General features: G+C 30.6%; 1 protein-coding gene across 6 annotated transcripts in view; it reads left to right on the forward strand.

The window, feature by feature from the left end:
* The first annotated feature begins 4,450 nt into the window (after positions 1–4,450).
* shakB (Innexin family member shaking B) overlaps positions 4,451–23,128 on the forward strand; it is a 64,170-nt gene continuing 45,492 nt past the window's right edge. The window contains exons 1-2 of one of the 6 annotated variants that reach the window (XM_076532226.1): positions 4,451–4,991; positions 13,713–14,822. In XM_076532226.1, coding sequence (XP_076388341.1) covers positions 14,460–14,822 — 363 coding nt within the window. In that variant the 5' untranslated portion in view covers positions 4,451–4,991; positions 13,713–14,459. Of the gene's footprint in view, positions 4,992–13,712; positions 14,823–20,694; positions 22,758–23,128 lie in introns of those variants that run through there. The other 5 variants (XM_012284610.2, XM_012284612.2, XM_076532223.1 and 2 more) reach the window with 5 other exon arrangements.

The following is a 23,128-nucleotide window of genomic DNA, read 5'->3' on the forward strand; positions in this document are numbered from 1 at the left end:
AAATTATAAATTTAGAAGCTGGAAAATTTGAAAATTTCTAAATTTGGAAATTTAAAAACACGAGGATTTATTAATTACGATAAGTTCAAATTTTTTAAATTTCCAAATGCCTAATGTCTTAAACCAATAAAATTATGAAATTTAAAAAATGCTACATTATTCTGAATTTAATTTTCTAAATACCTAAATTTCTAATTTCCAAGTTCTTAGATCTCCAAATTTGTATATCCTAAATTTTTCACATTCCTAAATTCTTGCATCTACAAATTTTCAAATTTTCAAGATCTCATATTTTGAAATTTCAAAATTCTCAAATTCATAAATTTACAAATTCTCAAGTTTCCTAATTTAGAATTTCCCAAATATGAAAAGAAAACTGTCACCTTTTTCTAATATAATATTATGCAATGAATCATCTTTTAACCATCTATACATAAGAAATATACATATGTAGAGAGTCTCAGTATACATTGCCAAACTTCACTAACATATTCCACTTTTAAAAAGAAAGAGAGAATGTTATAACAATATCTGTATATGGTTTTAACTTTATTCACACTAGGTTTACAAATGTTTCATGGTCACTTATATTTAAATTTGAACTAAAGTAGCAAAAGGTAAATAAATTGAGGATGATATATGAACTGCCTAAGATATTGATTCTATAACCTGACGAAAATTGACATACATTTTTAAAAAAATTTTTTAATAAGTTTTGTCATTTAAAATAAGAGATCAATGGTCCGTCATTTTGACGTGTTGTGTAAATCTAGTGGAAACTTATCATATTTAAAAGTTTGTAATTTTATTAAAAAATTATAAAACAAGTTGCAAAATGACAACGACTGCTTTTGTCCTTACAATGATATTTTTATTACTTGCAGTTTAAAAAATGATCTAATAAATAAGTATTTAGATATCTTTTCGTGTTTTCCGTGAAAAGTTACGAGGCTGATATCGCTGAAGTTAATGACGCTGATAAAATGTAAATCGAATGTCTTATCTGGCGCGAGCCAAGATACATTTATAGCAAAACGTACATAGTGAATCAAACTCGGTGTATAAATCGGTTATCTCAACAAGATTTATGTAATAAATGTATTTTTCCAGATGTCCAATTTATATGTACATTCACTTCATGTACTTTTTGTTGTAAAGACATTTAATGTAAATGTTCGTTGACATACACAGTGTTTCATTTCTCAGAAACATTCACAAATACAAAGCCTTTTTGTAAAATTTTATTATAAACTTTGTTAATATATTTTATTCGTAGATGTTAAGAATATAGCAAACTATCATGTATAAACTCTATTAAGGAGCTTTAATGCTCCTAAGGTATTGCACAGTAGTGCCGTCTAATGCCCGAAGGACCACCCAATAGCTGAATTGGGAAAAAATAAAATCCAAGCTGATTCTTGGGAAACTATTTATTTGTCTTATAGTGTGGTATCGTGTATGAATGTGTAGTTGTATGTGCGTGGAGTTTTTATTACAATCTGTCTGTGTTATCTGAATTAACTAACTTGAACCAACTAATCTAGTCGACTATTATTACTGAACTGCCGAACTGAAAAATATTCTTTTCCTTCTGATCTTCCATTCCAGTGCGCCCTTAGGGCGCTTCCCCGTGGAAGAGGAAGACGAAGGAAACAAGGAAAGGCGCATGATGTCCAAAAATTTTGTGTTGAATATTACAGCGCAAATAGAAAAACATTCGCGCGTACGTAGCGAGAAAACTCATGAAACAGGTTATGATTTATTGTGATATGTGCAAATCTGAGTCACATCTTTGCTTCGAATGTTTTAAAGTCCATTAAAATTATATCATAATAAACTAGATTAAAATTGTACCATATATTTTTTAAACCTTGATAATGCGGGTCTCATGCAGCGGTGTCGAAATGAAAAGTCCACTGTCAGTCCCTAAGGCCTAACATAGCATTCAACGTGTTAATTCTAGTATGTCACCCCCCTATAAACTTAATACGACCGCAAACTTAAGAGGTATATCCGAATTAACATCTATTTATTTATTCTCAGTAATCTATTATTGCGTAATTCTAACAGTAAAAATAAAAAAGATTATTATATCAACGTAGGATTTCAAACAGTTTATTAAAAAGTTAGAACAAAAATACGAAATGCTGACTGCTTTGTCGTTCCATATTACATAAGGGTGATCTTGTAACAGTCAAAATGCTGATAACCCTTAAATCCCGACAGGCAAAATCTCGACTAACTTAACCTAAACTCTTAAAAAATTGTATTTTAACAAATACAATTTCTGCGTTTGATGAATGTACTTGCTAATTCAAACTACGCCTGTGGTGCTATCGACTAATATAGTAGCTAAAGCAAAAAATATACACCCTTGGACAAAAAGATAGCACATGTGTATTACCAGAGCATTACACCACCCTCACCCATTTGTCTTCAAAGAAATGGAAACGAATTTTTTTTAGTGACATTTTCATTTTACTACCATGATTTAAAAAAAGAAAGATTATTAAAAAAACAAAGACAAATGAGTGGGGGTGGTGCAATGATCCGGACTGGAATTTAAATGGAATGGATACAAAGGTAAAATAAACGCACAGTTTCTTGGAGGAAAAATGAATTCTCAAAAATATATAAATTTAATTTCAAAACAAAGTAATGAACACGCACTACGAATTACCACTGATAAATTTATTTTTTAACATGGCAATGCTGCAATTCTCCGAATTAAAGTCGAAGAACAATATTTTCAAAGAGAAAACGTATCGGTTTTACCGTTGCCCGCGCGCTCCCTGGACCTGAATATTATTGAAAATTATTGGGGAGAACTAGCACGTGCTGTATATAAGAATGGGAAACAGTATGATAATATTAAACAATTAAAAGAAGCTATTAAGATAGATTGGGATAATTTGCCACAAAATACAATTAAAATATTATACAAATCCTTACCAAAGCGAGTACTCGAAGTAATAGAAAATAAAGGCGGATTATTATTATTATCATATCATTATTAACTTTGTATTAATTGCTTTCTTTTTTATGAAAATATATGTATAAATTCTGTGAATGTGCTATCATTTCGCCGGCACTATTTGTATATTTCTTCTGCTTGCTCAAGGTCAACCATATTTACTAAGAAGTTCCTTCTCTCTGCCATGTAACAATTAGAATGGTATGTATTACATTAAAAAATTCTAAGTAGTTTTCAAGAAATTAAAGATAGCATACACGTGCTATCTTTTTGTCCAAGGGTGTATAAAACTGACCTAAATGAGCTTAATTTAAACTAACATTCGTTATTAAATTATTTATTGAATGAAACAAGCAGCAAGTGCAATTTAAGAAATGAAAGAATTGTATGCTGAATAATTTGGCTTGGTACATGAAGGAGTAATTTTTATTAAAACTTAAAAATATTTAAATGTGGTGTTCAGGTATTTTAGAATTCAGAGTTTTGGAAATTTAAGAACTGGTAAAAATTTATTATTTTTGATACTTGGAGATTAGGACTTTTGTAAAATTAAAAATGGTTGAATTTAGGAATTAGGTAATATGCAAATTTGGAAATTTGTATATTTGTATTTTGAAATTTTGGAGATTCAGAAATGTGAGAACTTGACAGTGTGGAATTTTAAAATTTTATGGTTCGATAGTTCGATAATTTGTAGACTGAGAAATTTGCGAACTTTAGAATTTGAGAATATGAGGATTTGATAATTTGGCAATTTGGAAATTTGAGAATTTAAAAACTAGAGATTTTGTGAATTTGATAATTTGGTAATTTGGTTATTTAGTAGTTTGGTAATTTGATTTTTTGGCAGTTTGGCAATCAAGCAGTTTGATAGTTTGATAGATTGATAATTTGGTAATTTGTGAATTTGCTTATTTGGAAATTTAGTAATTTGAGAATTTGATAATTTGGAAGTTGGAAAATTGGGAATTTAGAAATTTGAGAATTTCTTAATTAGAGAACTTGAAGATTCCTGAACAATTGAGAATAATAAATAAAATTAATGAATAATTAATAAAATTTCAAATTCAGATATTTAGGAATTTGCAAATTCATTAATTTGGTGTTTCGATAATCCGATAATTTAGTAATTTAGAAGTCTATAAACTAGAAAACAAATGTTACTAACCACTAAAATTACCGATTGAATGACTTCCAATAAGCAACACACGAACAATACGTCTCACAAAATCCAAAAAAAGTGTTTATTCAAACAATCATCAGCCCATTATGCAAATGATCGTAATTCCGAAAACATAAGAATATAGTCGGTTAAGTTTTCGCGGGCTGATCCAGCGAGGCAGCTCTCACGACGTGCTGCGTTTTAATGTTGCGCTTCTACGCTCGAACATTTCGGGTTTGGTGTTTCTATTCCTGGAGCGGGTTGACTCCTCGCTCGGCTCCTACGGGAGGTGCTATGCCCTGGCTAGCAAACACGACCAGTCGTGGCAAGTCGAGACTCGAGTCTCTAACGTGCTTTTGCATGTCGTGTAACGAAATAGCGGACGTGCGCGTGCGATCAGACAAGCGGCGTGCCGATACTCGCCTAATTTCCTCGCGAACATCCACGTTTCTTGTTCTCGATCCTCGGATCCGAATCGTTCGTGTTTCTTTCCAGTGCACAACCTTCGCAAACACCACTTTTTTCTCTTCACCATCCGTTTCTTTCGTTCTCGACATCGCGCACGCACCGATCCGGAGCGTGTGTGCGCGTCGATGAAAGTTGCTGCTCGTTTCGCGTACACCAGATTTAGTCTGGAGAGGTGCCGCATTGTCTTCGACGATTTTCTTCGGAAAACTTTCAATTACTCCAACTATTTCTGGGCTTGAGCTCACTATGATATATTTGTTACGTCCGCGACAAAAGCGCGGGGGGTGCGCGCCGTTTGACGTGCGTTACGACGACAATTTCTCGAGGAGATGCAGCGAAGTCTAAAGTCGATGTTCTGACAGCAGGGAAGCGGATGACAAAGCGGAAGTAAGGATGACGATGCTTGAAATTGGTCGGTTGATTGACTCTATGATTTTAAGAATCACCGATTTTTCTGAGTGGTTTTAATGGGTTTGAGAAGACATGAAATTTTTTAGTGATTTCGGAAGGAAATAAAATCTTTGGGAAATAATTGTTTTTGAAATTAAAATATAAGGGATAGATTGTGATGGTTAAGCTTTGGAGACAGATAAGAACGATTGAGAAATCTTTGAGGAAATAATTGTTTTTTAGAATTAAAATTTGGATATAAGGATTAGATTGTGAATGAAGATTAAACATGAGTAAATACTGCTGATAAATAAGTAGTATATTTCGTAAACAGACTATTGAGCTGAAGGAAGTAAATCTTCTTTAAAATTGTTCGTTCTCAAGTTTTAGCTACGATAAGATGATAAATATTTGTTAAATAGTTATTTATATAATATCGTTGATAAACTAAGGAAGGTTAGGAATAAAAGTACGTTTATTAATTGATGCATTATTGAAATCTTCATTTTTAATTTTTCAACGTTCATTTTGTAGCATATTGTTTTGTAAACAGATTTTTGAATTTATGGAGGTATTAAAATATTTTTTCAAATATTTATTCATTTTCAAATTTCAGATATAATATGATGAATGCTAATTAAATAATAGTTATTTATTTAATATCCTTGACTAAATACAGAAAATTAGATATAAAAATATGCCCATTAATTGATGCATTATTAAAATTTTTCTTCGCTTTCCAGTAATTAATTTATAGCACGTCGATTCTTAAACAACTTTTTTAATTTAACAAAAATGTAAATATTTCTTAAAATTTTTATCAATTTTCTAGATTCAAATACGATAACTGGATGATAAATATCAGTACAATAATTTTTTTTTTATATCATTGACAAAATAAAGGAAAGCAGTAATAGAAAAATATTTTTCAATTGAGTATCACTGAAATCTTTTCCCTTTATCTTACAACATTAATTTCGTAGCGTATTGTGACATAAACAAGTTTTTTAATTAAAAGTTGCTTTTATTCTCAAATTTTAGATACTAAATTTCTGTCAAGTGCAATAAGTGTAATAAAGCTTTTGTAGTTTAGTTGCATGGAGAAAGGTAGTAATGGAAATTGATGAATTATTAAAGTCCACCTTTTTTGATTTTATGTCATCTATTTTTTAACACATCGTTTCACAAATAAACTAAAAAGAATTATTAAGAGTTTGTTTCGTTGTTTATTCGCAAGATTTAGATATAACAATTAAATCGTGACTTTTCAAGTTTGTTTCTTAATATTGTTGAATTAAATTCTATACAACAAAGGAAATCATACAGTTTATGATGTAATATACATATGTTATGATATATTTATCTATTTTTACTGGTTTCAATAACCTTTTTCTGTGAAATTTTTTAAAACTTCAGAAAGCAAAACGCATTTCAAATTTGATATTTTTAAATTGACAAGTGAAATAAAAAAAATTATATGTTGCACCTTCAGAAATCATTATTTTTTAATTACAACAAATTCTTTGTTTACATTAAGTCTAATATCAGTAAATATTGAAATAAATATTTTTACAATTATACAAAGCTTTTGCAAGAAAAATATTCGATTTTGTCAATAAAATTAACATTGATCAAAAACAGCTTTTCTCAAAAATTTAATTTTGACATAGCTTTATTCATTTCCACTCTTCAATTATTATTGTCACATGAAAAGTTCAAAGTTAAGTGAAACAAACTAAGAAAATAATAATATTACAAGGTTAATTCATAGAAAAGAAAATAATTGCAATTCCACATTGAATCACAAAGTGACATAACTAAATCTGTAACAAAATTCAGATTTTAGAAGAGGAATGAAATGAAATGTGTTTTACATAAAAAGTAATACAATAATTTGCAGTAATTCAACAAAGAAAATATTAGTTCCGTAAATAATAGTCTCTGTTACAGTAACAGAAGTATCTCAGTTATTTCGAATAATTTGAATTTAAAAAGTTCACTGAATGAAAGATATTTATGCGATTTGTTACATTGTTTTCGTACGTTTCGGCGGGATAAGTTTTTTAACGCGAGTTCGTTGATCGACGAGGAAAACACTTGGAACACGTTTATCTTGAAAATTATGTTAACTTAAAGCACATTACGAAAGAACACGAGTACTTTTCATGTAACTAACTTTTCAAATCGCATAAACCGAACTGTCTCGTATACTTTCCATAAAATTATCTTTTCTTGAAATTCAACGATGGCGATTCAAGGAACTTTCATGAGATCAAAGACCTCCTTTTCCTTCTGGTAAAATTATTGCTTACATCCATTCTTATATCTTTTATCACTTTGCTGAACAGAATTTTTTGTGTCAATACGTTTCATTACTGCATGCAATGTCTATTGTGACCAGTTTTTGAAAATCGGTTTTTTGGAAAGTAAATGTATTATTTTCAATCTTATATTATGCAACGAATTATTTTTTAATAATTTTTTTTTAATTGCTGGATACTGGGGTATCAACTTTTATGTATTCCAATTTGTTCTGCGTTTAGTTTCCAAAATAATGTTTAATTATATTAATATGTCAACTTTTTGATTGCTGAATTAGTGAAATATCAATTTTGATGTATTTTTATTTGGTCTATGTTTAGTGTGTAAAATAATATTTAATTTCTTCAATGAATCAATTTTTATATTGATGGATTAGTAAAACTTCAATTTGTAATTACTCTAATTTGGTTCACGATTAACTTGTAAAATATTAATTTCATTAAGTTTCGTTTCATCAATGAATCAACTTTTTGACTGTCGAATCGGTAAAATATCAATTTTGATGTGTTCTTATTTGGTCTACGTTTAATATGTAAAATAATATTTAATTCTTTGAATGAATCAATTCTTATATTGCTAAATTACTAAAACATCAACTTATAAGTATCCTACTTTGATCTACGCGTTGCTTGTAAAATATTTAATTTCTTCAATGAGTCAAATTTTTGATTGCTGGATTAGTAAAATATCAAATTTCAAGTATTTTTATATTTGGTTCACGCTTAATTTGTAAAATAATGCTTAATTTCTTGAATGAATCAACTTTGTCACACAAGTTCCATTAGAATGTAAAATTTCAGTAGGTTAAAGTTTTTATTTCAAAATGTTTGTCAACAATTATTACAATGATATTTAACATCTTCCAAAATAGCTTCCTTGATTCTTTTAATGACTAACTCTTGAAACAATTTCCAAAATTCACTTTGGAAAACTTGTTTCAAGTATTTTTAACTTCAGACTTGTTGTTAGAATTTATCAAGTAGTGATAAAATCAAATTTCAAAATATACGACGACTTTATTTTAAACAATTTTTTCTTTTAACTATTTAATACCACATCAGTTTGTTTTATTAAACGCTGCAATTTGTTAAATTGTTTTAGTGTACAATTTATTAAAATTTCATGATGCTAGAATATGTGAATATTTTATGATGTTACAATTTGTGGAAATTTTAGGATTCTAAATTTGATGGAAATTTCATACTGCCAAAGTTTGTAGAAATTTTAGACTTCTAAATTTGATAGAAATTTTATGACGCTAAAATTTGTAGAAATTTTCCGATGCTAAAGTTTGTGGAAATTTTAGGATGCTAAAGTTGGTGGAAATTTTACGACGCTAAAATTTGTAGAAATTTGATGATACTAAAATTTATGAAAATTTTCTAAAACAAAATATGCTAAAAATTTTATAAAATATGTTTAAGTTTTTCCATATAAAATTTGTGAAAATTTTACAATACAAAATTTGTGAAAATTTTATAATTATAAGAGTGAAAATTTTCAAATGCAACATATGTCAAAATTGTACAATGTAAAATATATTAAACTTTTACGATACTAAAATTTGTGGAAATTTTACAATGCAAGGTATATTAAAATTTTATACTTCAAAAATTTGTCGAAATTGTACAATGTCAAGTATATAAAAATTGTACGATACTAAAATTTGTGAATATTTTACAATGTAAAGCCTACTAAAATTTGTGAATATTTTACAATACAAAAGATGCTAAATTTTACACTACTAAATATGTAAAAATTTCATCTCAAATAGGAAATACGAAACTATAAATACGTTTTCACTTTATTCATATATCTTTTCCATGTGACTCAATATAGGAAACATTACATCCTTAAAGAAAGTTTCATAAGAAATTCGAAATGAATCATTCTGCTAGGTTTCCGTACTTGCAGACTTAATCAAGAAATCTCGCTACATTTCATGTTTTATTCTTTCCTTCTGAAAATTTCGTCGAAAAGGAAAGTGTCGGCTATCTCCACGAATTTGACCGCTTATTCGTTCCATTATTTTTAGACAATCACGCCTTGTGTTACAAATAGTATCACGAGGCGTTATTATCGTCCATCGTATGACAACCGCTGGTGCACTCGCTATACCGAAATATTACTCGGGTTACTGTTTTGTCTTCGTTTAAAAAAAGAAATAAAAAGGAAACTTCTGGTGGGTGTAGAAGTTGTTTTATGTGACAGCTGTTGTCTCCGGGTTGAGGAATACGCTTTCATAGGTGACAAATCCTTCGAATCGCACGTTGTCGACACATTTATCCTATCATCTTCCATTTGCTACTTATCGAGTATTCTTCGAAAATAATTTGTGAGGGGATTTATTTACTCGACGACATTGTTTTATGGGTTGTATCGAAAGAGAGGTTGGGGTATACTGTAACTGTTGTGACTGAATTGCATAAGAGTTATGGGCGATTTTTAATTTTGATCGATTGAATTAATTATACTTTATACAAACATTGTAATTTATTGTTTTTATCACAATTATTCGCAAGTTGATCAGTGCTCAGAATATGCAAATCAAAGTTAACTTTAATATTTAACATTTTAAGTTGGTTAGTCCTTGATAAATTGTTACTAAATATTCAAAATATTTATTCAAAGCTATATTATCATTCAAATAGAAATTCACTATAATACTGAATAAAAAATATAGTAATGATAGAAGTATAATGATATATGATGTAATCATTACTATAATAATGATATACATTCTATATTGATTAGTTTGTAATGAGTTGTCACTAAATATTTAAAATATTTTGCAAAATTTTATAATCATTCGAATCATTCAAATAAAAATCCACTTTAACGTTTAGCATGTTGATTAATTTCTAACAAGTTATCACTGGATATTTAATGTAGTTATTCACAATTTTATTATCGTTGACATATTTCACATCAAAATGAACTATTTAATATTTAAGATTCTAAGTTGTTTAATTGTTAATAAGTTGCCTTTAAATATTTAATATTATATATTCATAATTGCATCTTCACTCAAATCATTCGAATCAAAGTTAACTGTTTAATATTTAATATTTTAAGTTAATTTTTAATAAGTTGCAGCTAAATATTTAATATAATTATTCACAATTTTATCGTCATTCAAATGATTCATATTAAAGTTCGCTATTTAATATTTGTCATTTTAAGTTAATTACTTTTTAATAAGTTATTGCAAAATAATTCTGAAACATCAGATATTTAATAATTTGATGATATAAAATCATTAGAGAACTTTTTCATATTTTCATTTACAATATATGTATACAAAAGTTCTAAATATTTTAGGATTTTAAATTCTAAAGTTTAGCAATAATTAATTGAAAGAGAAGTTGTAAAATGCATTAACCTGCACCGAATTCCGCTACTTTAGATTTTAAACTAATTTGCTGTGTGTTATTTTGTTTCACTTTTTAGTTCGCCAATTTGGTATAAGATGGAAAGAATAACCATCATTAAAATGATGAAACTTTGGCGTTTTCTGTCGTGGTACAAAGAATTCTCTTGAATCAGTGATTCCCAACGTAATTCGCAATAATAATTTATATAAATTATTGTATACGTTATACTACTCTATTACAACAGTTTTCATGAAATTCTTCCATCTTTGTGATACAGTGTATGTGGGGAAAATATTAAATAATTCTTTTTATATAATATTTAATATACATTTAGTACTTAGATATAATTTTTTATAACACATATAATTTCAATACTTAATTCGTCTTACTCAATATTCATATATCAGTGGGACATTTCTCTTATTCAAGGTACACTCTATTCAACCCCGCGCAATTCCCGATTCTTACTTCTTTTAACATTCATACCAATTTATAAAATATCTCACTTATACCAACTTCACTCACTCAGCACTCTTACCAACCTTATTCATATAACACTCTTACCAACTTATTATACTGTAAAAACCTCACAGTATATTCTTCCAGATTTTTAATATTCGCGAAAGAAGATTAGAAAATATATTAGTTTATTATTTTAAAACGTATTATTCTTAAAATATATATTTAAGTATATATAAATATATAGAAATGTATATAAGTAAAATATATATTTCAAATCAAAATTCACTTTAATATTTAGCATTCTATGTTGATTAGTTTGTAATGAGTTGTCACTAAATATTTAAAATATATATTTAAAGCAAATGTATTATTATAAAAATATCTATTAAAACATAGAATATATTATTTTATTATTTAAAAAAAATGTATGCATATAAATCTACATATATCATTATCTAAATTCAAAAGAACTTGCTCATCATAAATATTTTGAAGTCATTTTATTTTTACAAACGTTAGAAACAAACGAATAGAGAACAATTAGTGAATGACTGCAGAAAAAGTTATAAAAATTGTGGTCTAGGTAATAATAAGCATATAATTTTTATAGTATTTACATATTGGTATCTAACAAACAAACTTCATTCTTCAATGAAGTTTGATCGAAAAGAGAGTGAAGATTTAAAAATAATTCTCTTCGTCTATTCATAGATTCGAATGTTAATCGTCACGATATCTTTGTACGGTCTGCTAGAATATAACCAGTTAGTGTCAGTATGTTTTAAATTAAGCACAAAATTCTTGTCGAATATTTTTTCACTGTCGGTTAATTGACAACCTAACATTTAACATATTTTATGATCATATATCATCCTACACAATTTTTTGTTAATTAGAGGCCATGTCTTGTATGTATGTACATCATTCGTTATTATGAGTTTTTTTGATTTCTTAAATGTCATTATTTGAATATTGTATATTATCTGCTGATATTATTGGTACTATTATTAATACTGAGTATCTGTTTATTCACTTCTTTGTATTTTTGAAGACGAATTATACATACTTGTTAAAAGACACTTTTCTGTATTTTTTCATAAATTATATGTGTTTTAATTCTGACTTTATTATTTACTGATTTGACATTTATTTGTATCACAAGAAATTAATTTGTTTGACAATTTAAACCCTGGAGTCTGTGAAATTGTTTAGAAACAATCAAGTACTATCGATTTGAAGTTCAAGTATAACAAAATTTTCAAAAACTTATTTTCTATATTTGCAAATTTTCATATTACCAAATTTTCAAATTTCCAAATTCCCACATTTCCAAATTTCCAAATTTCCAAATTTCCAAATTTCTAAATTTTCAAATTACCGAATTTGTGAACTTTCAACTTCCAAGTGGTCCAAATTCCAAAATTCTTAAATTCACAAGATTTCCACATTCTCAAGTTTCCAATATTCGCAAGTTTTCTAATTTTCCAAAATCCAAACTTTTAAATTACTGAATATCCAAATTATCCATTTTACAAATCACCAAATTTTCAAAATCTTAAATTGCAAAATTTTTAAATTTCTAAAATTCAGTGTGATATTTTCTGCTATCACATACCCATTTCATCATATGTGACATACAGCTCAAATATAGTATACTTCAGTATATATACTATATTATATTAGAAATTTAGTATACTTTAATACATTATATTAAAAATTTAGGTTAGGTGAGATTACGATTATACCATTAGGAATATTAAAAAAATGCAAACCGATGATTTAATGGAAATATTGTGCATTTAATTAAAATTTTCTCACAAATGTTTATCGAGAGATTTCATACGTAAGCACAATTATTCGGAATATTGACCTTGACAACATATTTTGTATACAATTACAATATTTAAAGTATTTTTGTGAATATCTCTGAAATTAAGGATTAATGGTGGTTATATGCATAGAAAAAAGTTATTCACTATAACGTCCTTGATACATGATCATTGTAATGAACTCCGTGTCCCGTTGCAAATAATAACTACATCAAAAATATTATTACTGATACCTCTAAAATTGAGACCTAGCAGTGGTTGTACAAAGACAAATTTTTCAGTATAGCGCCCTTGCTATCATACTTGGTCACTGAAATTAATGAACACTATCCTAAATAATTACTAACACATCTAGCTGCGATTAATTAATTTCAAACATACGTTGTTAATAAGTATAATTTGTAGATGCGTTAAGTGAGCACAAAGCAGGACAAAATTAAATAGTCCACAAATAAAATTTCAGTAGACGTATTTCTGTCTATTGTCATCAGGTGTATTTCGAAGCGTTCGTTGCTTCGCCCTGTCCAATTCGCAATAAATCGCTTTGGTACGCTTAAACGCTAAAATAGAATGGCACACGAATTAGACAAAGTTACAATCCCGCGAATACGCCCTCTTTACCTATTTTCCCCGTGTTTTACTCGCTCCAACACGCCGAACACGAATTAACAGCTTCATCTTCGGACAGGGCTCGTAAAGATTGTCAGACTACGATAGTTTGTTTTTTCTAGTAGAATGCTGGAGCATCGAGTCCGAAAGGAGCCAGTGAAACGTGGATCGTTCCGCAAATTTATGCCCTTCGTTAACATTACCGATCAAACTAATGTCACCGTCGGCGTCAGGTTTCCGAGATGATCGATGATCGCGACGATCGTTGTCGGTGAATGAGAAAGGTGTTTCATGGTGATCGGTCGGATATTTCCGCCCGTTGATCAAACGAATTCGCAAAATCCCTCGCGACCGTTTAAAAACATGAGTGATCCCGACGCAAGTGTGACCGTGTCCGAAGTAACTCGGACGTCCGTTTCTTCGAACACGTAAAGTTACGGAGGGTCGTTCGTTGATCGGGAACAGCGATTAAAGATGCTTTGACTGCGAAGAAGAATGTGCAGGAAGATCCCGGTGACGGCACAGGATCCCAGCTCTTCGAAGGATCCTCCGCTGTCGAGATCGATCCCCTCTTCGAAGCAGAGCGAGTCGTCCATTTTTAAGAGAACCGTGCGTTGAAGTCGGTGGATCGACTTCAAAAAGTTCCTTCGAACCTTTCCGTTCGCTCCTATCTTTGAAGTCGCACCGACCCTAACCAGACAAGATTCCTGCTCGAGCGACTCAAAGATAGATCAAAGGCGAGGAGGGAGACGATCACGAAATCGAGCACGAAACATGTGAAAGACGAGGATCCAAGGGATCGATGGACGATGTTGGAGTCGTCGGTGATCCAGTGATACCCTCTTGCCGCTGTCGTTCCCTGATCCAAAATGCTGGACATATTTCGGGGCCTGAAGAGCTTGATCAAGATCTCCCATGTGCACATCGACACTGCCGTTTTCAGACTGCATTATAGTCTGACTGTAATCCTGTTGATCGCATTCTCGTTGATCGTCACTACCAGACAGTATGTTGGCAATCCCATCGACTGCATCCACAGCAAGGACCTCCCGGAGGATGTGTTGAACACTTATTGTTGGATTCATAGCACTTACACGATCACCGCTGCTTACAGGAAGAGAGAAGGCTTCGAGGTGCCCTTTCCTGGCGTCGACAATTCCAAGTTGCATCCCGAAAGCGAGAGGAAGGAGTACAGGTATTATCAGTGGGTCTGCTTCATGCTGTTCCTTCAGGTAATCAGACGTTGATATATTTTGTACATCTTATGCTAAGGATTTATTATACACCAAAGTATTAATATTCTAAATTAGTTGAGTACATTCACACTTCAAATAGGTGCTTCTATTTGGACAGATTCGTTCGCTCAACGATTAAGTATTCGTTATTCTGACTCTGTATAGCAGGATTGGGCAAGCAGAATGATAAATGTGTTCCGGGCTATTAGCGTTAGGAAAGAATTATGGATGAGTTGTTAGGCTCCTGGTGTTGAAGACTATAATATCTCTGTTCTGGGTGGATATTTCATGATCATTAATGTTCTTTTTTTGCTGCATTCAATTTAGTATGTTTATTAACAATATCAGATTGTACAGAAATTCTATAACACAATATATGTATAACGTACATACGTTATAGAATATATTTTACATATACACTGTTATAGAATATATTTTATTAAATATACATAATATTGAAGTTTAACTTTATATATACGAAAAAAGGTGTTGAATTCATTATTGACATAATCATTCATTCATGACATAATAATGACACCCAATTCGAAAATCATTTTAACGAATTTAGGTATGAGAGATTAAGATATCCTCAAAGTGATATAAGTAAAAGTATTATCACAAAATTGGTAGTTTGATGCTGATGAATATGAATACTCATCTAAATGCAGGGGTACCGATCATAAGAACATTCGGCAACGAGGAAAGGCGGATAACGAGCGAACTGGTTGCGGCTACGCTCGAGGAATTTACTTGCTGCTTACAGAAGCTTATATCTAGTTCATTGCCAAGAAGGAAACCCTAAGCATATTAACCCCTTAAACCCGCTACTTCGTCGCCGAGGGTCGCTGTCGTGCCAGTTGCCTTGACGTTCGGTCAAAGACGCTCCTCCACCCTCACCTTTTAACTGATCTCTTCAAGTAGAACGCATGTTCTTAGATGGAATTACTCTTTACGCGTACTTAAAGAGTTTCTTCGTGATAGGCGAGATTTAGGAAATTATGTAAAATTTTGCTGCTTACAAATCTCGAGATTTTTAGATTTTTAGACTTTTAGATTTTTAGATTTTTAGATTTTTAGATTTTTAGATTTTTAGATTTTTAGATTTTTAGATTTTTAGATTTTTAGATTTTTAGATTTTTAGATTTTTAGATTTTTAGATTTTTAGATTTTTAGATTTTTAGATTTTTAGATTTTTAGATTTTTAGATTTTTAGATTTTTAGATTTTTAGATTTTTAGATTTTTGGATTTTTAGTTATATAGGTTTTTAGATTTCTGGGACTTTAGATTTGTGGGGTTTTAGATTTCCAGGTTTTTAGATTTGTGGAGTTTTAGATTTATGGGTTTTTAAATTTATGGGTTCTTAGATTTTTAGATTGTAAATTTATAGTTTTCTAGATTTCTAGATTTTTAGATATCTGGATTATTGAATTGTTAGATTTCTAGATCTCTGGATTTCTGAATTTCTAAATTTTTGGATTTTTTAATTTCTAGATTTCCACCTTTCCAAATTCGTAAATTTTCCAAAACAAAAATGTGCAAACACGCAAGTTCTCAAATCTTGAGATCTTGAGTATCTTCAATGCCACTGTTCAATCCCACATCTTCAAATTCCACAATCCCGAAATTTCCAAATTAAAAAATTTCCAAATTTTCAAACTCCCAACTAAAGCATCAAATCTCTACTTTTCCCAATTCCTAAGTTTCAAATTAACCGTAACACCCAGTGTATAGAAAGTTAATGAGGCATGTGCTTAAATATAGTCGTTCAAAGGAATAGTAGAGCAATGAAATTAACGATTCGTGCAATCTGCGTGTTCGACCCTGTTCATTGACTTACACCCAAACGAGATGGAAGATGTCCAACTGGTCTTCAGCGTAATTAAAATTATCATCGTCGCTGTTTAAATATGATCGAACTAATGCAAGCCCTTGATCTAACTATAGACCGACAATGACCCGAATGCTGCTTCCACTTTTTGTTGCGTTATTTCTCTCCATGTTCTTTCTTTTTTTCTTTCATCCGTTACACGACAAGTTCTGCTGGCCTACGGCCAATTCTCGATAATCGCAATATCGCAGGATGTTTTTCAATTTTTTCTCGATCCCTTCGGCCACTTCATCACCGATATAAATTAATGTCACCCTTGGGGGACTTGCGTCGAAGATTTCGTTTCGTACGCTTATCTCCTTGAATCTGCTTCGTGTAAATGCTACTTAAAGCTTTCTGCGTTCGTGTAAACTTATTTTATGGTTAACTATTTGCCAGTATAATAATACATTGGGGTTATATTGGCATCTCAAATGAGCTATTAGAAAAGTAGTTTATAAACGTGAGATGATCGAAGAGGAGGGAAGAACCACTTATGCGTAAAAGCGTTTTGTGCGATGTATTGTACTTAGGGTTCTTTGCGTTTATTTTCAAGCGAAGAGTGTTCGAATTTGGAGATTTGAAGATTAAGGACGAAGAAGAATTGAGAATTTTGAACTTGTATATTTGTAGTTTAGTAATTTGATAATTTGATAATTTGATAATTTGGGAATTTGGGAATTTGTAAATTTGTAGATCTGCGTGTTTGTGAATTTTGGAATGTGACAATATGGTCATTTGGGAATTTAGTAACTTGAAATTTGAGAATTTTGGAACTTAGAAATTTGATAATCTATTTACATAGTAATGTGGTAATTTAGTAATTTGGTGACTTGGGAATTGGGTAATATATGAATTTCTGAATTTTGAAAATTTGGTTATTTGGAAATTAGGGAATTTGGGAAATTTGGAACAAGGTGAAGTGGGGTAAGTTCGTAAATGGGGCAAGTGCGTATATAGGCTATTTTTATTACAGTATGAGCGAAATTTCTTCATTTAGTATGTTTGTTGCCTTGTTTTGTTTTACTATATCCCCTTTTATATTTCAGCTATGAGTATTTGTTTGCAGTATAGAGTACTTGCGTAATGCAGTGAAAAGCATTTTATAGCAGATTTGTTAATAATTCTGCTTTTGTCCCATTGCACATGAAATAAAGTTTCAAAGTATTTTTAACTTCAAGTTACGCTCTTATCCCATTTTCGGGGAAAGTGCAGAGTAGGTGACATTTTAAACAATTTCCTATCAAAATCAAAATGTATAAAGAAAATTAAGGTCCTAGTTAATATTAATTAAATAGTAGTAATTGTGCAAAACGTTCGATACTGACAGCGTTAAGTATTTACATAGCAGACTGAAAATACTTACATTTAAATACCAATTTTACAAAAACCAGTCTGCTCTTACCCCACTTCACCTTATTGGAATTTGAGAATGTAGGACTTTCAGAATTTGATAAGTGACAAATTTTAGAATCACAAAATTTAAAGATTTGTGATTCTAAACTGAGATTTGAAACTAGGTTTTTGTATAATTAAAAATATTGTATTCGAATATTTGTCTTTAACAATTTTAAAACTTAGAAATTTGCAAAATTTAATAATTTAAGAATTTGGAAGTTTGATTATTCACAACTTTGGTGGTTTGAAAAACTAAGAATATAGAAATGAAAAAATTTTGAAATTTGTTTAATTTTTCCAGAAGTATGTTCTAATTATGATACAGGATAGCTGTAAAGTATAAAAATGTGTAAATTTGTAAATTGTAGAATTTTTTAATTTTGAGATGTAATAAGTTAAAGTACGAGATCTTCTTATATTAAATATTAAAAAATTTTAATATTTTTCAAACTTCTTAATAATAAAATTTGAATATTTGATAATATAGAAATTTTTCAGAAATTAATAATATATTTAAAAAATTTCTAAGTATGAATTTCTGTAAATGTCAAAGTTTCATATGCGTAATACTTCATACCACGAAAAGCTAAATCTCCAGACAGGAAATAGCTATGTATACAGTTCTTCCTGACTGCTTTTGTCATTAATCTGGTAGATTAAATATTCTTCTTTTAACGCGTTTCTCAGAAGAAATTTGATCGACGAGGCACGTTGTATACGAGGAAGATCATAACCTTATGATTAATGGATGTTACAAATTAATAAATTCCGCTAAAAGGTATTATTATCAATTATCTTCTGTACATCGTGAAAGAACAATGTCATATGTGTAATTTAATCGTAATTGTAACATGTTTCTCTTGTGTTATGTACAGGTGTAAGTGAAACTAAGCAACTCCAATAATTATATTTCATGTATTCAAACCCTCAAATTTCTAAACTTCCAAATAAATTCCAGGTTCCGAAATTATTAAAGTACTAAATTTCAAAAATTCCAAATTTCAAGATTTCAAGATTTCAAGATTTCAAGATTTCAAAATTTCAAAATTCTAAAATCCTAAAATTCGAAAATTATCAAGTTACCAAATTGCCAAATTCTCAAATTCCAAATTTTCAAACTTCCTAATTTCCAAATTTCCAAATTCCAAAATTTCCGAATTCCAAAATTTCCGAATTCCAAAATTTCCGAATTCCAAAATTTTCTAATTCCAAAATTTCCAAATTCCAAAATTGCAAAACTCTAAAATTTCCAAATTCCAAAATTGCAAAACTCTAAAATTTCCAAATTCCAAAATTGCAAAACTCCAAAGTTTCCAAATTCCAAAATTACGAAATTCCAAAATTCTAAAATTTCAAAATTTCAAAATTCCGAAATTCCAAAATTCCAAAATTCCAAAATTGCGAAACACCAAAATTACCAAGTTACCAAATTACCAAATTACCAAATTGCCAAATTGCTAAATTGCCAAGTTTCCAAATTTGAAATATTCCAAATATTCCGAATTTCCAATTTCCCAATTTTTCAGTTTTCTCAATTTTCAATTTCTCAGTTTCCTAAATTCTCAAATTCCCAAATCCCCAAATTTCTAAATTTCTCTCGGAAAAGAAAGAAATACTCCAAATTTGCTATTTCTTATTTGCGACTTACTGTTTTTGGAAGGAATTAATTTATATTTGATCACTTTACTTATTTTAAGTCATACTATATTGTTTGAATAATGTGTAAAGCTAATTTGGTCTCAGGAGACGACTATGTACAATCAGACCAAATTTGACTGTCGTAAGAATATTGTGACAATGAAAGTGGAGAAGGTTTCTCACATGTTAATTTTTAGTTAATTGCTTTGCAAGTTTAGAACGTAAGATATTTGGAAATTTGGGTAATTGAAAATGCGAGAATTTCGACATTTGGAGCATTGAAAGTTTCAGGACTTGGAAAATTAGGAAATTGAGAATTTTTAAAATGGAAAATCTAGGAAATTAGAAATTTGAGAGTTTAAAAGTCTGAGGAAATGAGAATTTGAGAATTTGAAAGTCTGGAGAAATGAAAATTTGAGATCTTGGACATTTACAGATTTGAAAATTTTTAAATGTAGAAACACGTGAATAAAGGAATGATTTTCATCCCATACTGCTTGTCTCTCAAAAACAAAAAAACGTGTGTTACACATTATTCGGTATTTAATATACGTCCAAGTTTAATATAATTGAAATAAGAATAATGCAACCTTAGTTAATCATAATTAAAAACAAGGAAATAATACATACATTGCATAAACAAACTAACTTAATGATACAAAAAGAAATAGTCTCTAAATTGCAACCACTCATCTTTACTCGCGAAGCGTCGCAACGAAAGTGAGCAAAGAACACGCGAAAGCAATAGAAAAATACAACTCATGCAAACTTAACAAAATTACAAACCTTATGTTCTTCACAATCTTATGTTCTGTCAATCCAACATTTAAAATGGGCCGAACAACTCTTTAATAAGTCTGTGAAGTTTCATTGGAATCAGTAAGTGTCAGTCGCGTAGTGTTACTTGTTAGAAGATCATATAAGTTATGTGTTTAGCATTCGAGGCCAAGGGATGCCTTTCAAGTTCGGTCAGTCTTCTAACGGCTTGCTTCCGTGCTCCACGTGTCTCTGTCACCGTGTCCGAATCCTCTCGTTTAGTTCGAAAATCTCCATTTTCTGTCAACAGTGATATCTTTTTTCTTAACACGTTGACTGCCACAGTGATAACCACCACGTATATTAATAACACACCCTATTGCGACTATTCAACGCTACTGTCATTTCATTCTCCAATTTAGACTTTTCTTCTTTCTTAAAATTTTCCTCTTTCTAATTGTATTTATTTTTTATTAAATCTGCATTAAATTTGTATTAAAGTTGCATTAAATTTGTCTTAAGTTTGTCTTAAATTTGTATTACATTTGTATCAAACTTGTATTCCTATTAAATTTCTACTACATTTGCATCAAACTTGTATTTCTATTAAATTTCTACTAAAATTGTATTTTTCTATTAAATTTGTATTAAACTTCTATTAAATTCCCATTGAGTTTCTACTAAATTCGTACTAAATTTGCTGGTGTCTCCAGTGATCCCTGCGGCAGTTAACGTGTTAATCGTGACAAACGTCCACATGTGTCTCCGGACCATGCACCCCATTGTGAATTCTTGACGCTCCCGTTGTCTTCATCGAGTAAATCATCAGCGACAAAGATAAATCCAGTTACGAGTTGACACAGTTCAATTGTTACAACGATGATCGAAGGATCGAAGAGGTTCAATGGAAACCGTTTAACGTACGTGCTATTCAAAAAGAAGAAATGACCAGCGCCTATCAGTGATGATTTAGTATTCAAATGGTACAACGCCGACAAGATGTATGCAATACTGTTACTGCCTTTTCGACCGCAAAATTTTGTTAACGCGGAGTTTCCCGGTGGGAATCGCGAGAAACGTGATGAAGAGAACGATACGGATTTGAATATCCAAGAAACTATCCTGAACTGTTGAACATCAATTACTGTCAAATACAGTTTAGAGAACGAATTTTTTAGGATATTGAAATTTTGAAGGAGATCGAGGGAGAAAAAGAGACTCCAATTAAATATAATTCCTAATAGTTTTCCAACCTTGAAAATAACCAAATAGAAATCGTATGATACGTGAAGCCAAGAGGAAACCACCATATGCTAATTTTGGAAATTCGAGAAGATGTCTCCAGAATAGCGAAGATACTTTATGAAACAAACCTTAAAGTATTTTCGTGTCTCTAATATTGAACCTACGAAATTCGAAGCCAAGGAAGTCACCATACTCAAATTTTGAAGATTATCCTCCCAATACATTTCTTCAGTGTTAGCAACAAAGGAACCTTGCCAAAGTATTTTCTTAGATTAACTTCCGCTCAACTTCCTCAATCAACCTTCATTCAACTTCCAAAATTACCTTCCATTCAACATCCTCAATTAACTCTAATCCAACAACTTTCCAATCTTCTTCAAATTTCCGAAGAAGCAATTTTCACAAAATAAATTTACACAATATTTGAAGTCTGAGGTTGAAAGAAGGCATGTTCAGCACTTCAGTTTCAAGGTGCAACGTTCCTGAGGATCTCTGAGATTTCTGTGGCTACAGTTTCGAAGGATCCGCTGCAAAAACGGATTTGTCAAACGAGGAAGAAGGCGATTGTCTTCTGGTCGAGGAGGAAAGTACGCGATCGAAGGCGGTTCGCCGTCCGCGACGTTCGAAAATGCCTCTGATGCTTAGAATGATCGACGTGTTCGGATATTTGAGATCGCTGTTCAAGGTACAAAAGATCTCGGAGGACACTATGATATTTCGATTGCATTATCGCGCGACGGTGGCGCTCTTGTTGGGCGGTTGCTTGACCTTAGCCTGTAAGAGTATTTCCGGTTCGCCTATACATTGTGAAGCTTCCGGTTCTGTGGACAAGGTTGTTTTGGAGACGTTTTGCTGGTTGCATACTACTTATAGCATGGTGCACGCGTTTAATATGAGTCTTGGTCAGGCGGTGCCATATCCCGGTGTTTCGAATAGCAAGGGTGATGGGATGCATGGACACACCTCGCATCCTTTGGTTAAACAGCACAAGTATTATCAGTGGGTCATCTTCTTTCTGTTACTGCAAGTATGTGAGATTTGTTATTGTCTTAAGTAACGATAGTGTTGAGTATCGAGTTGTAATGGTAGTAGAGTAGGAACAGTAGTACAATAGTATTTATAATACAGGAGCTACGATAGTAGAGTAGTAATAGTAGTGAAGTAGTAATAATAGAGGAGTAATAATAGTAGTGAAGTAGTAATAATAGAGGAGTAATAATAGTAGTGAAGTAGTAATAATACTAGAGTAGTAATAGTAGTAGAGTAATAATAATAATAGACTAGTAACAATACTTACAGTAGTAAGTATAGTAAAATAATAACAGTTGATCAAATGTAAATAGCTTTAAGATGAGTTGTATAAAACATACCAGTGTCTAAACGAAACACTTGAATACA

Source organism: Megachile rotundata, chromosome 5, assembly GCF_050947335.1.
Source record: "Megachile rotundata isolate GNS110a chromosome 5, iyMegRotu1, whole genome shotgun sequence".
NCBI lineage: Eukaryota > Metazoa > Arthropoda > Insecta > Hymenoptera > Megachilidae > Megachile > Megachile rotundata.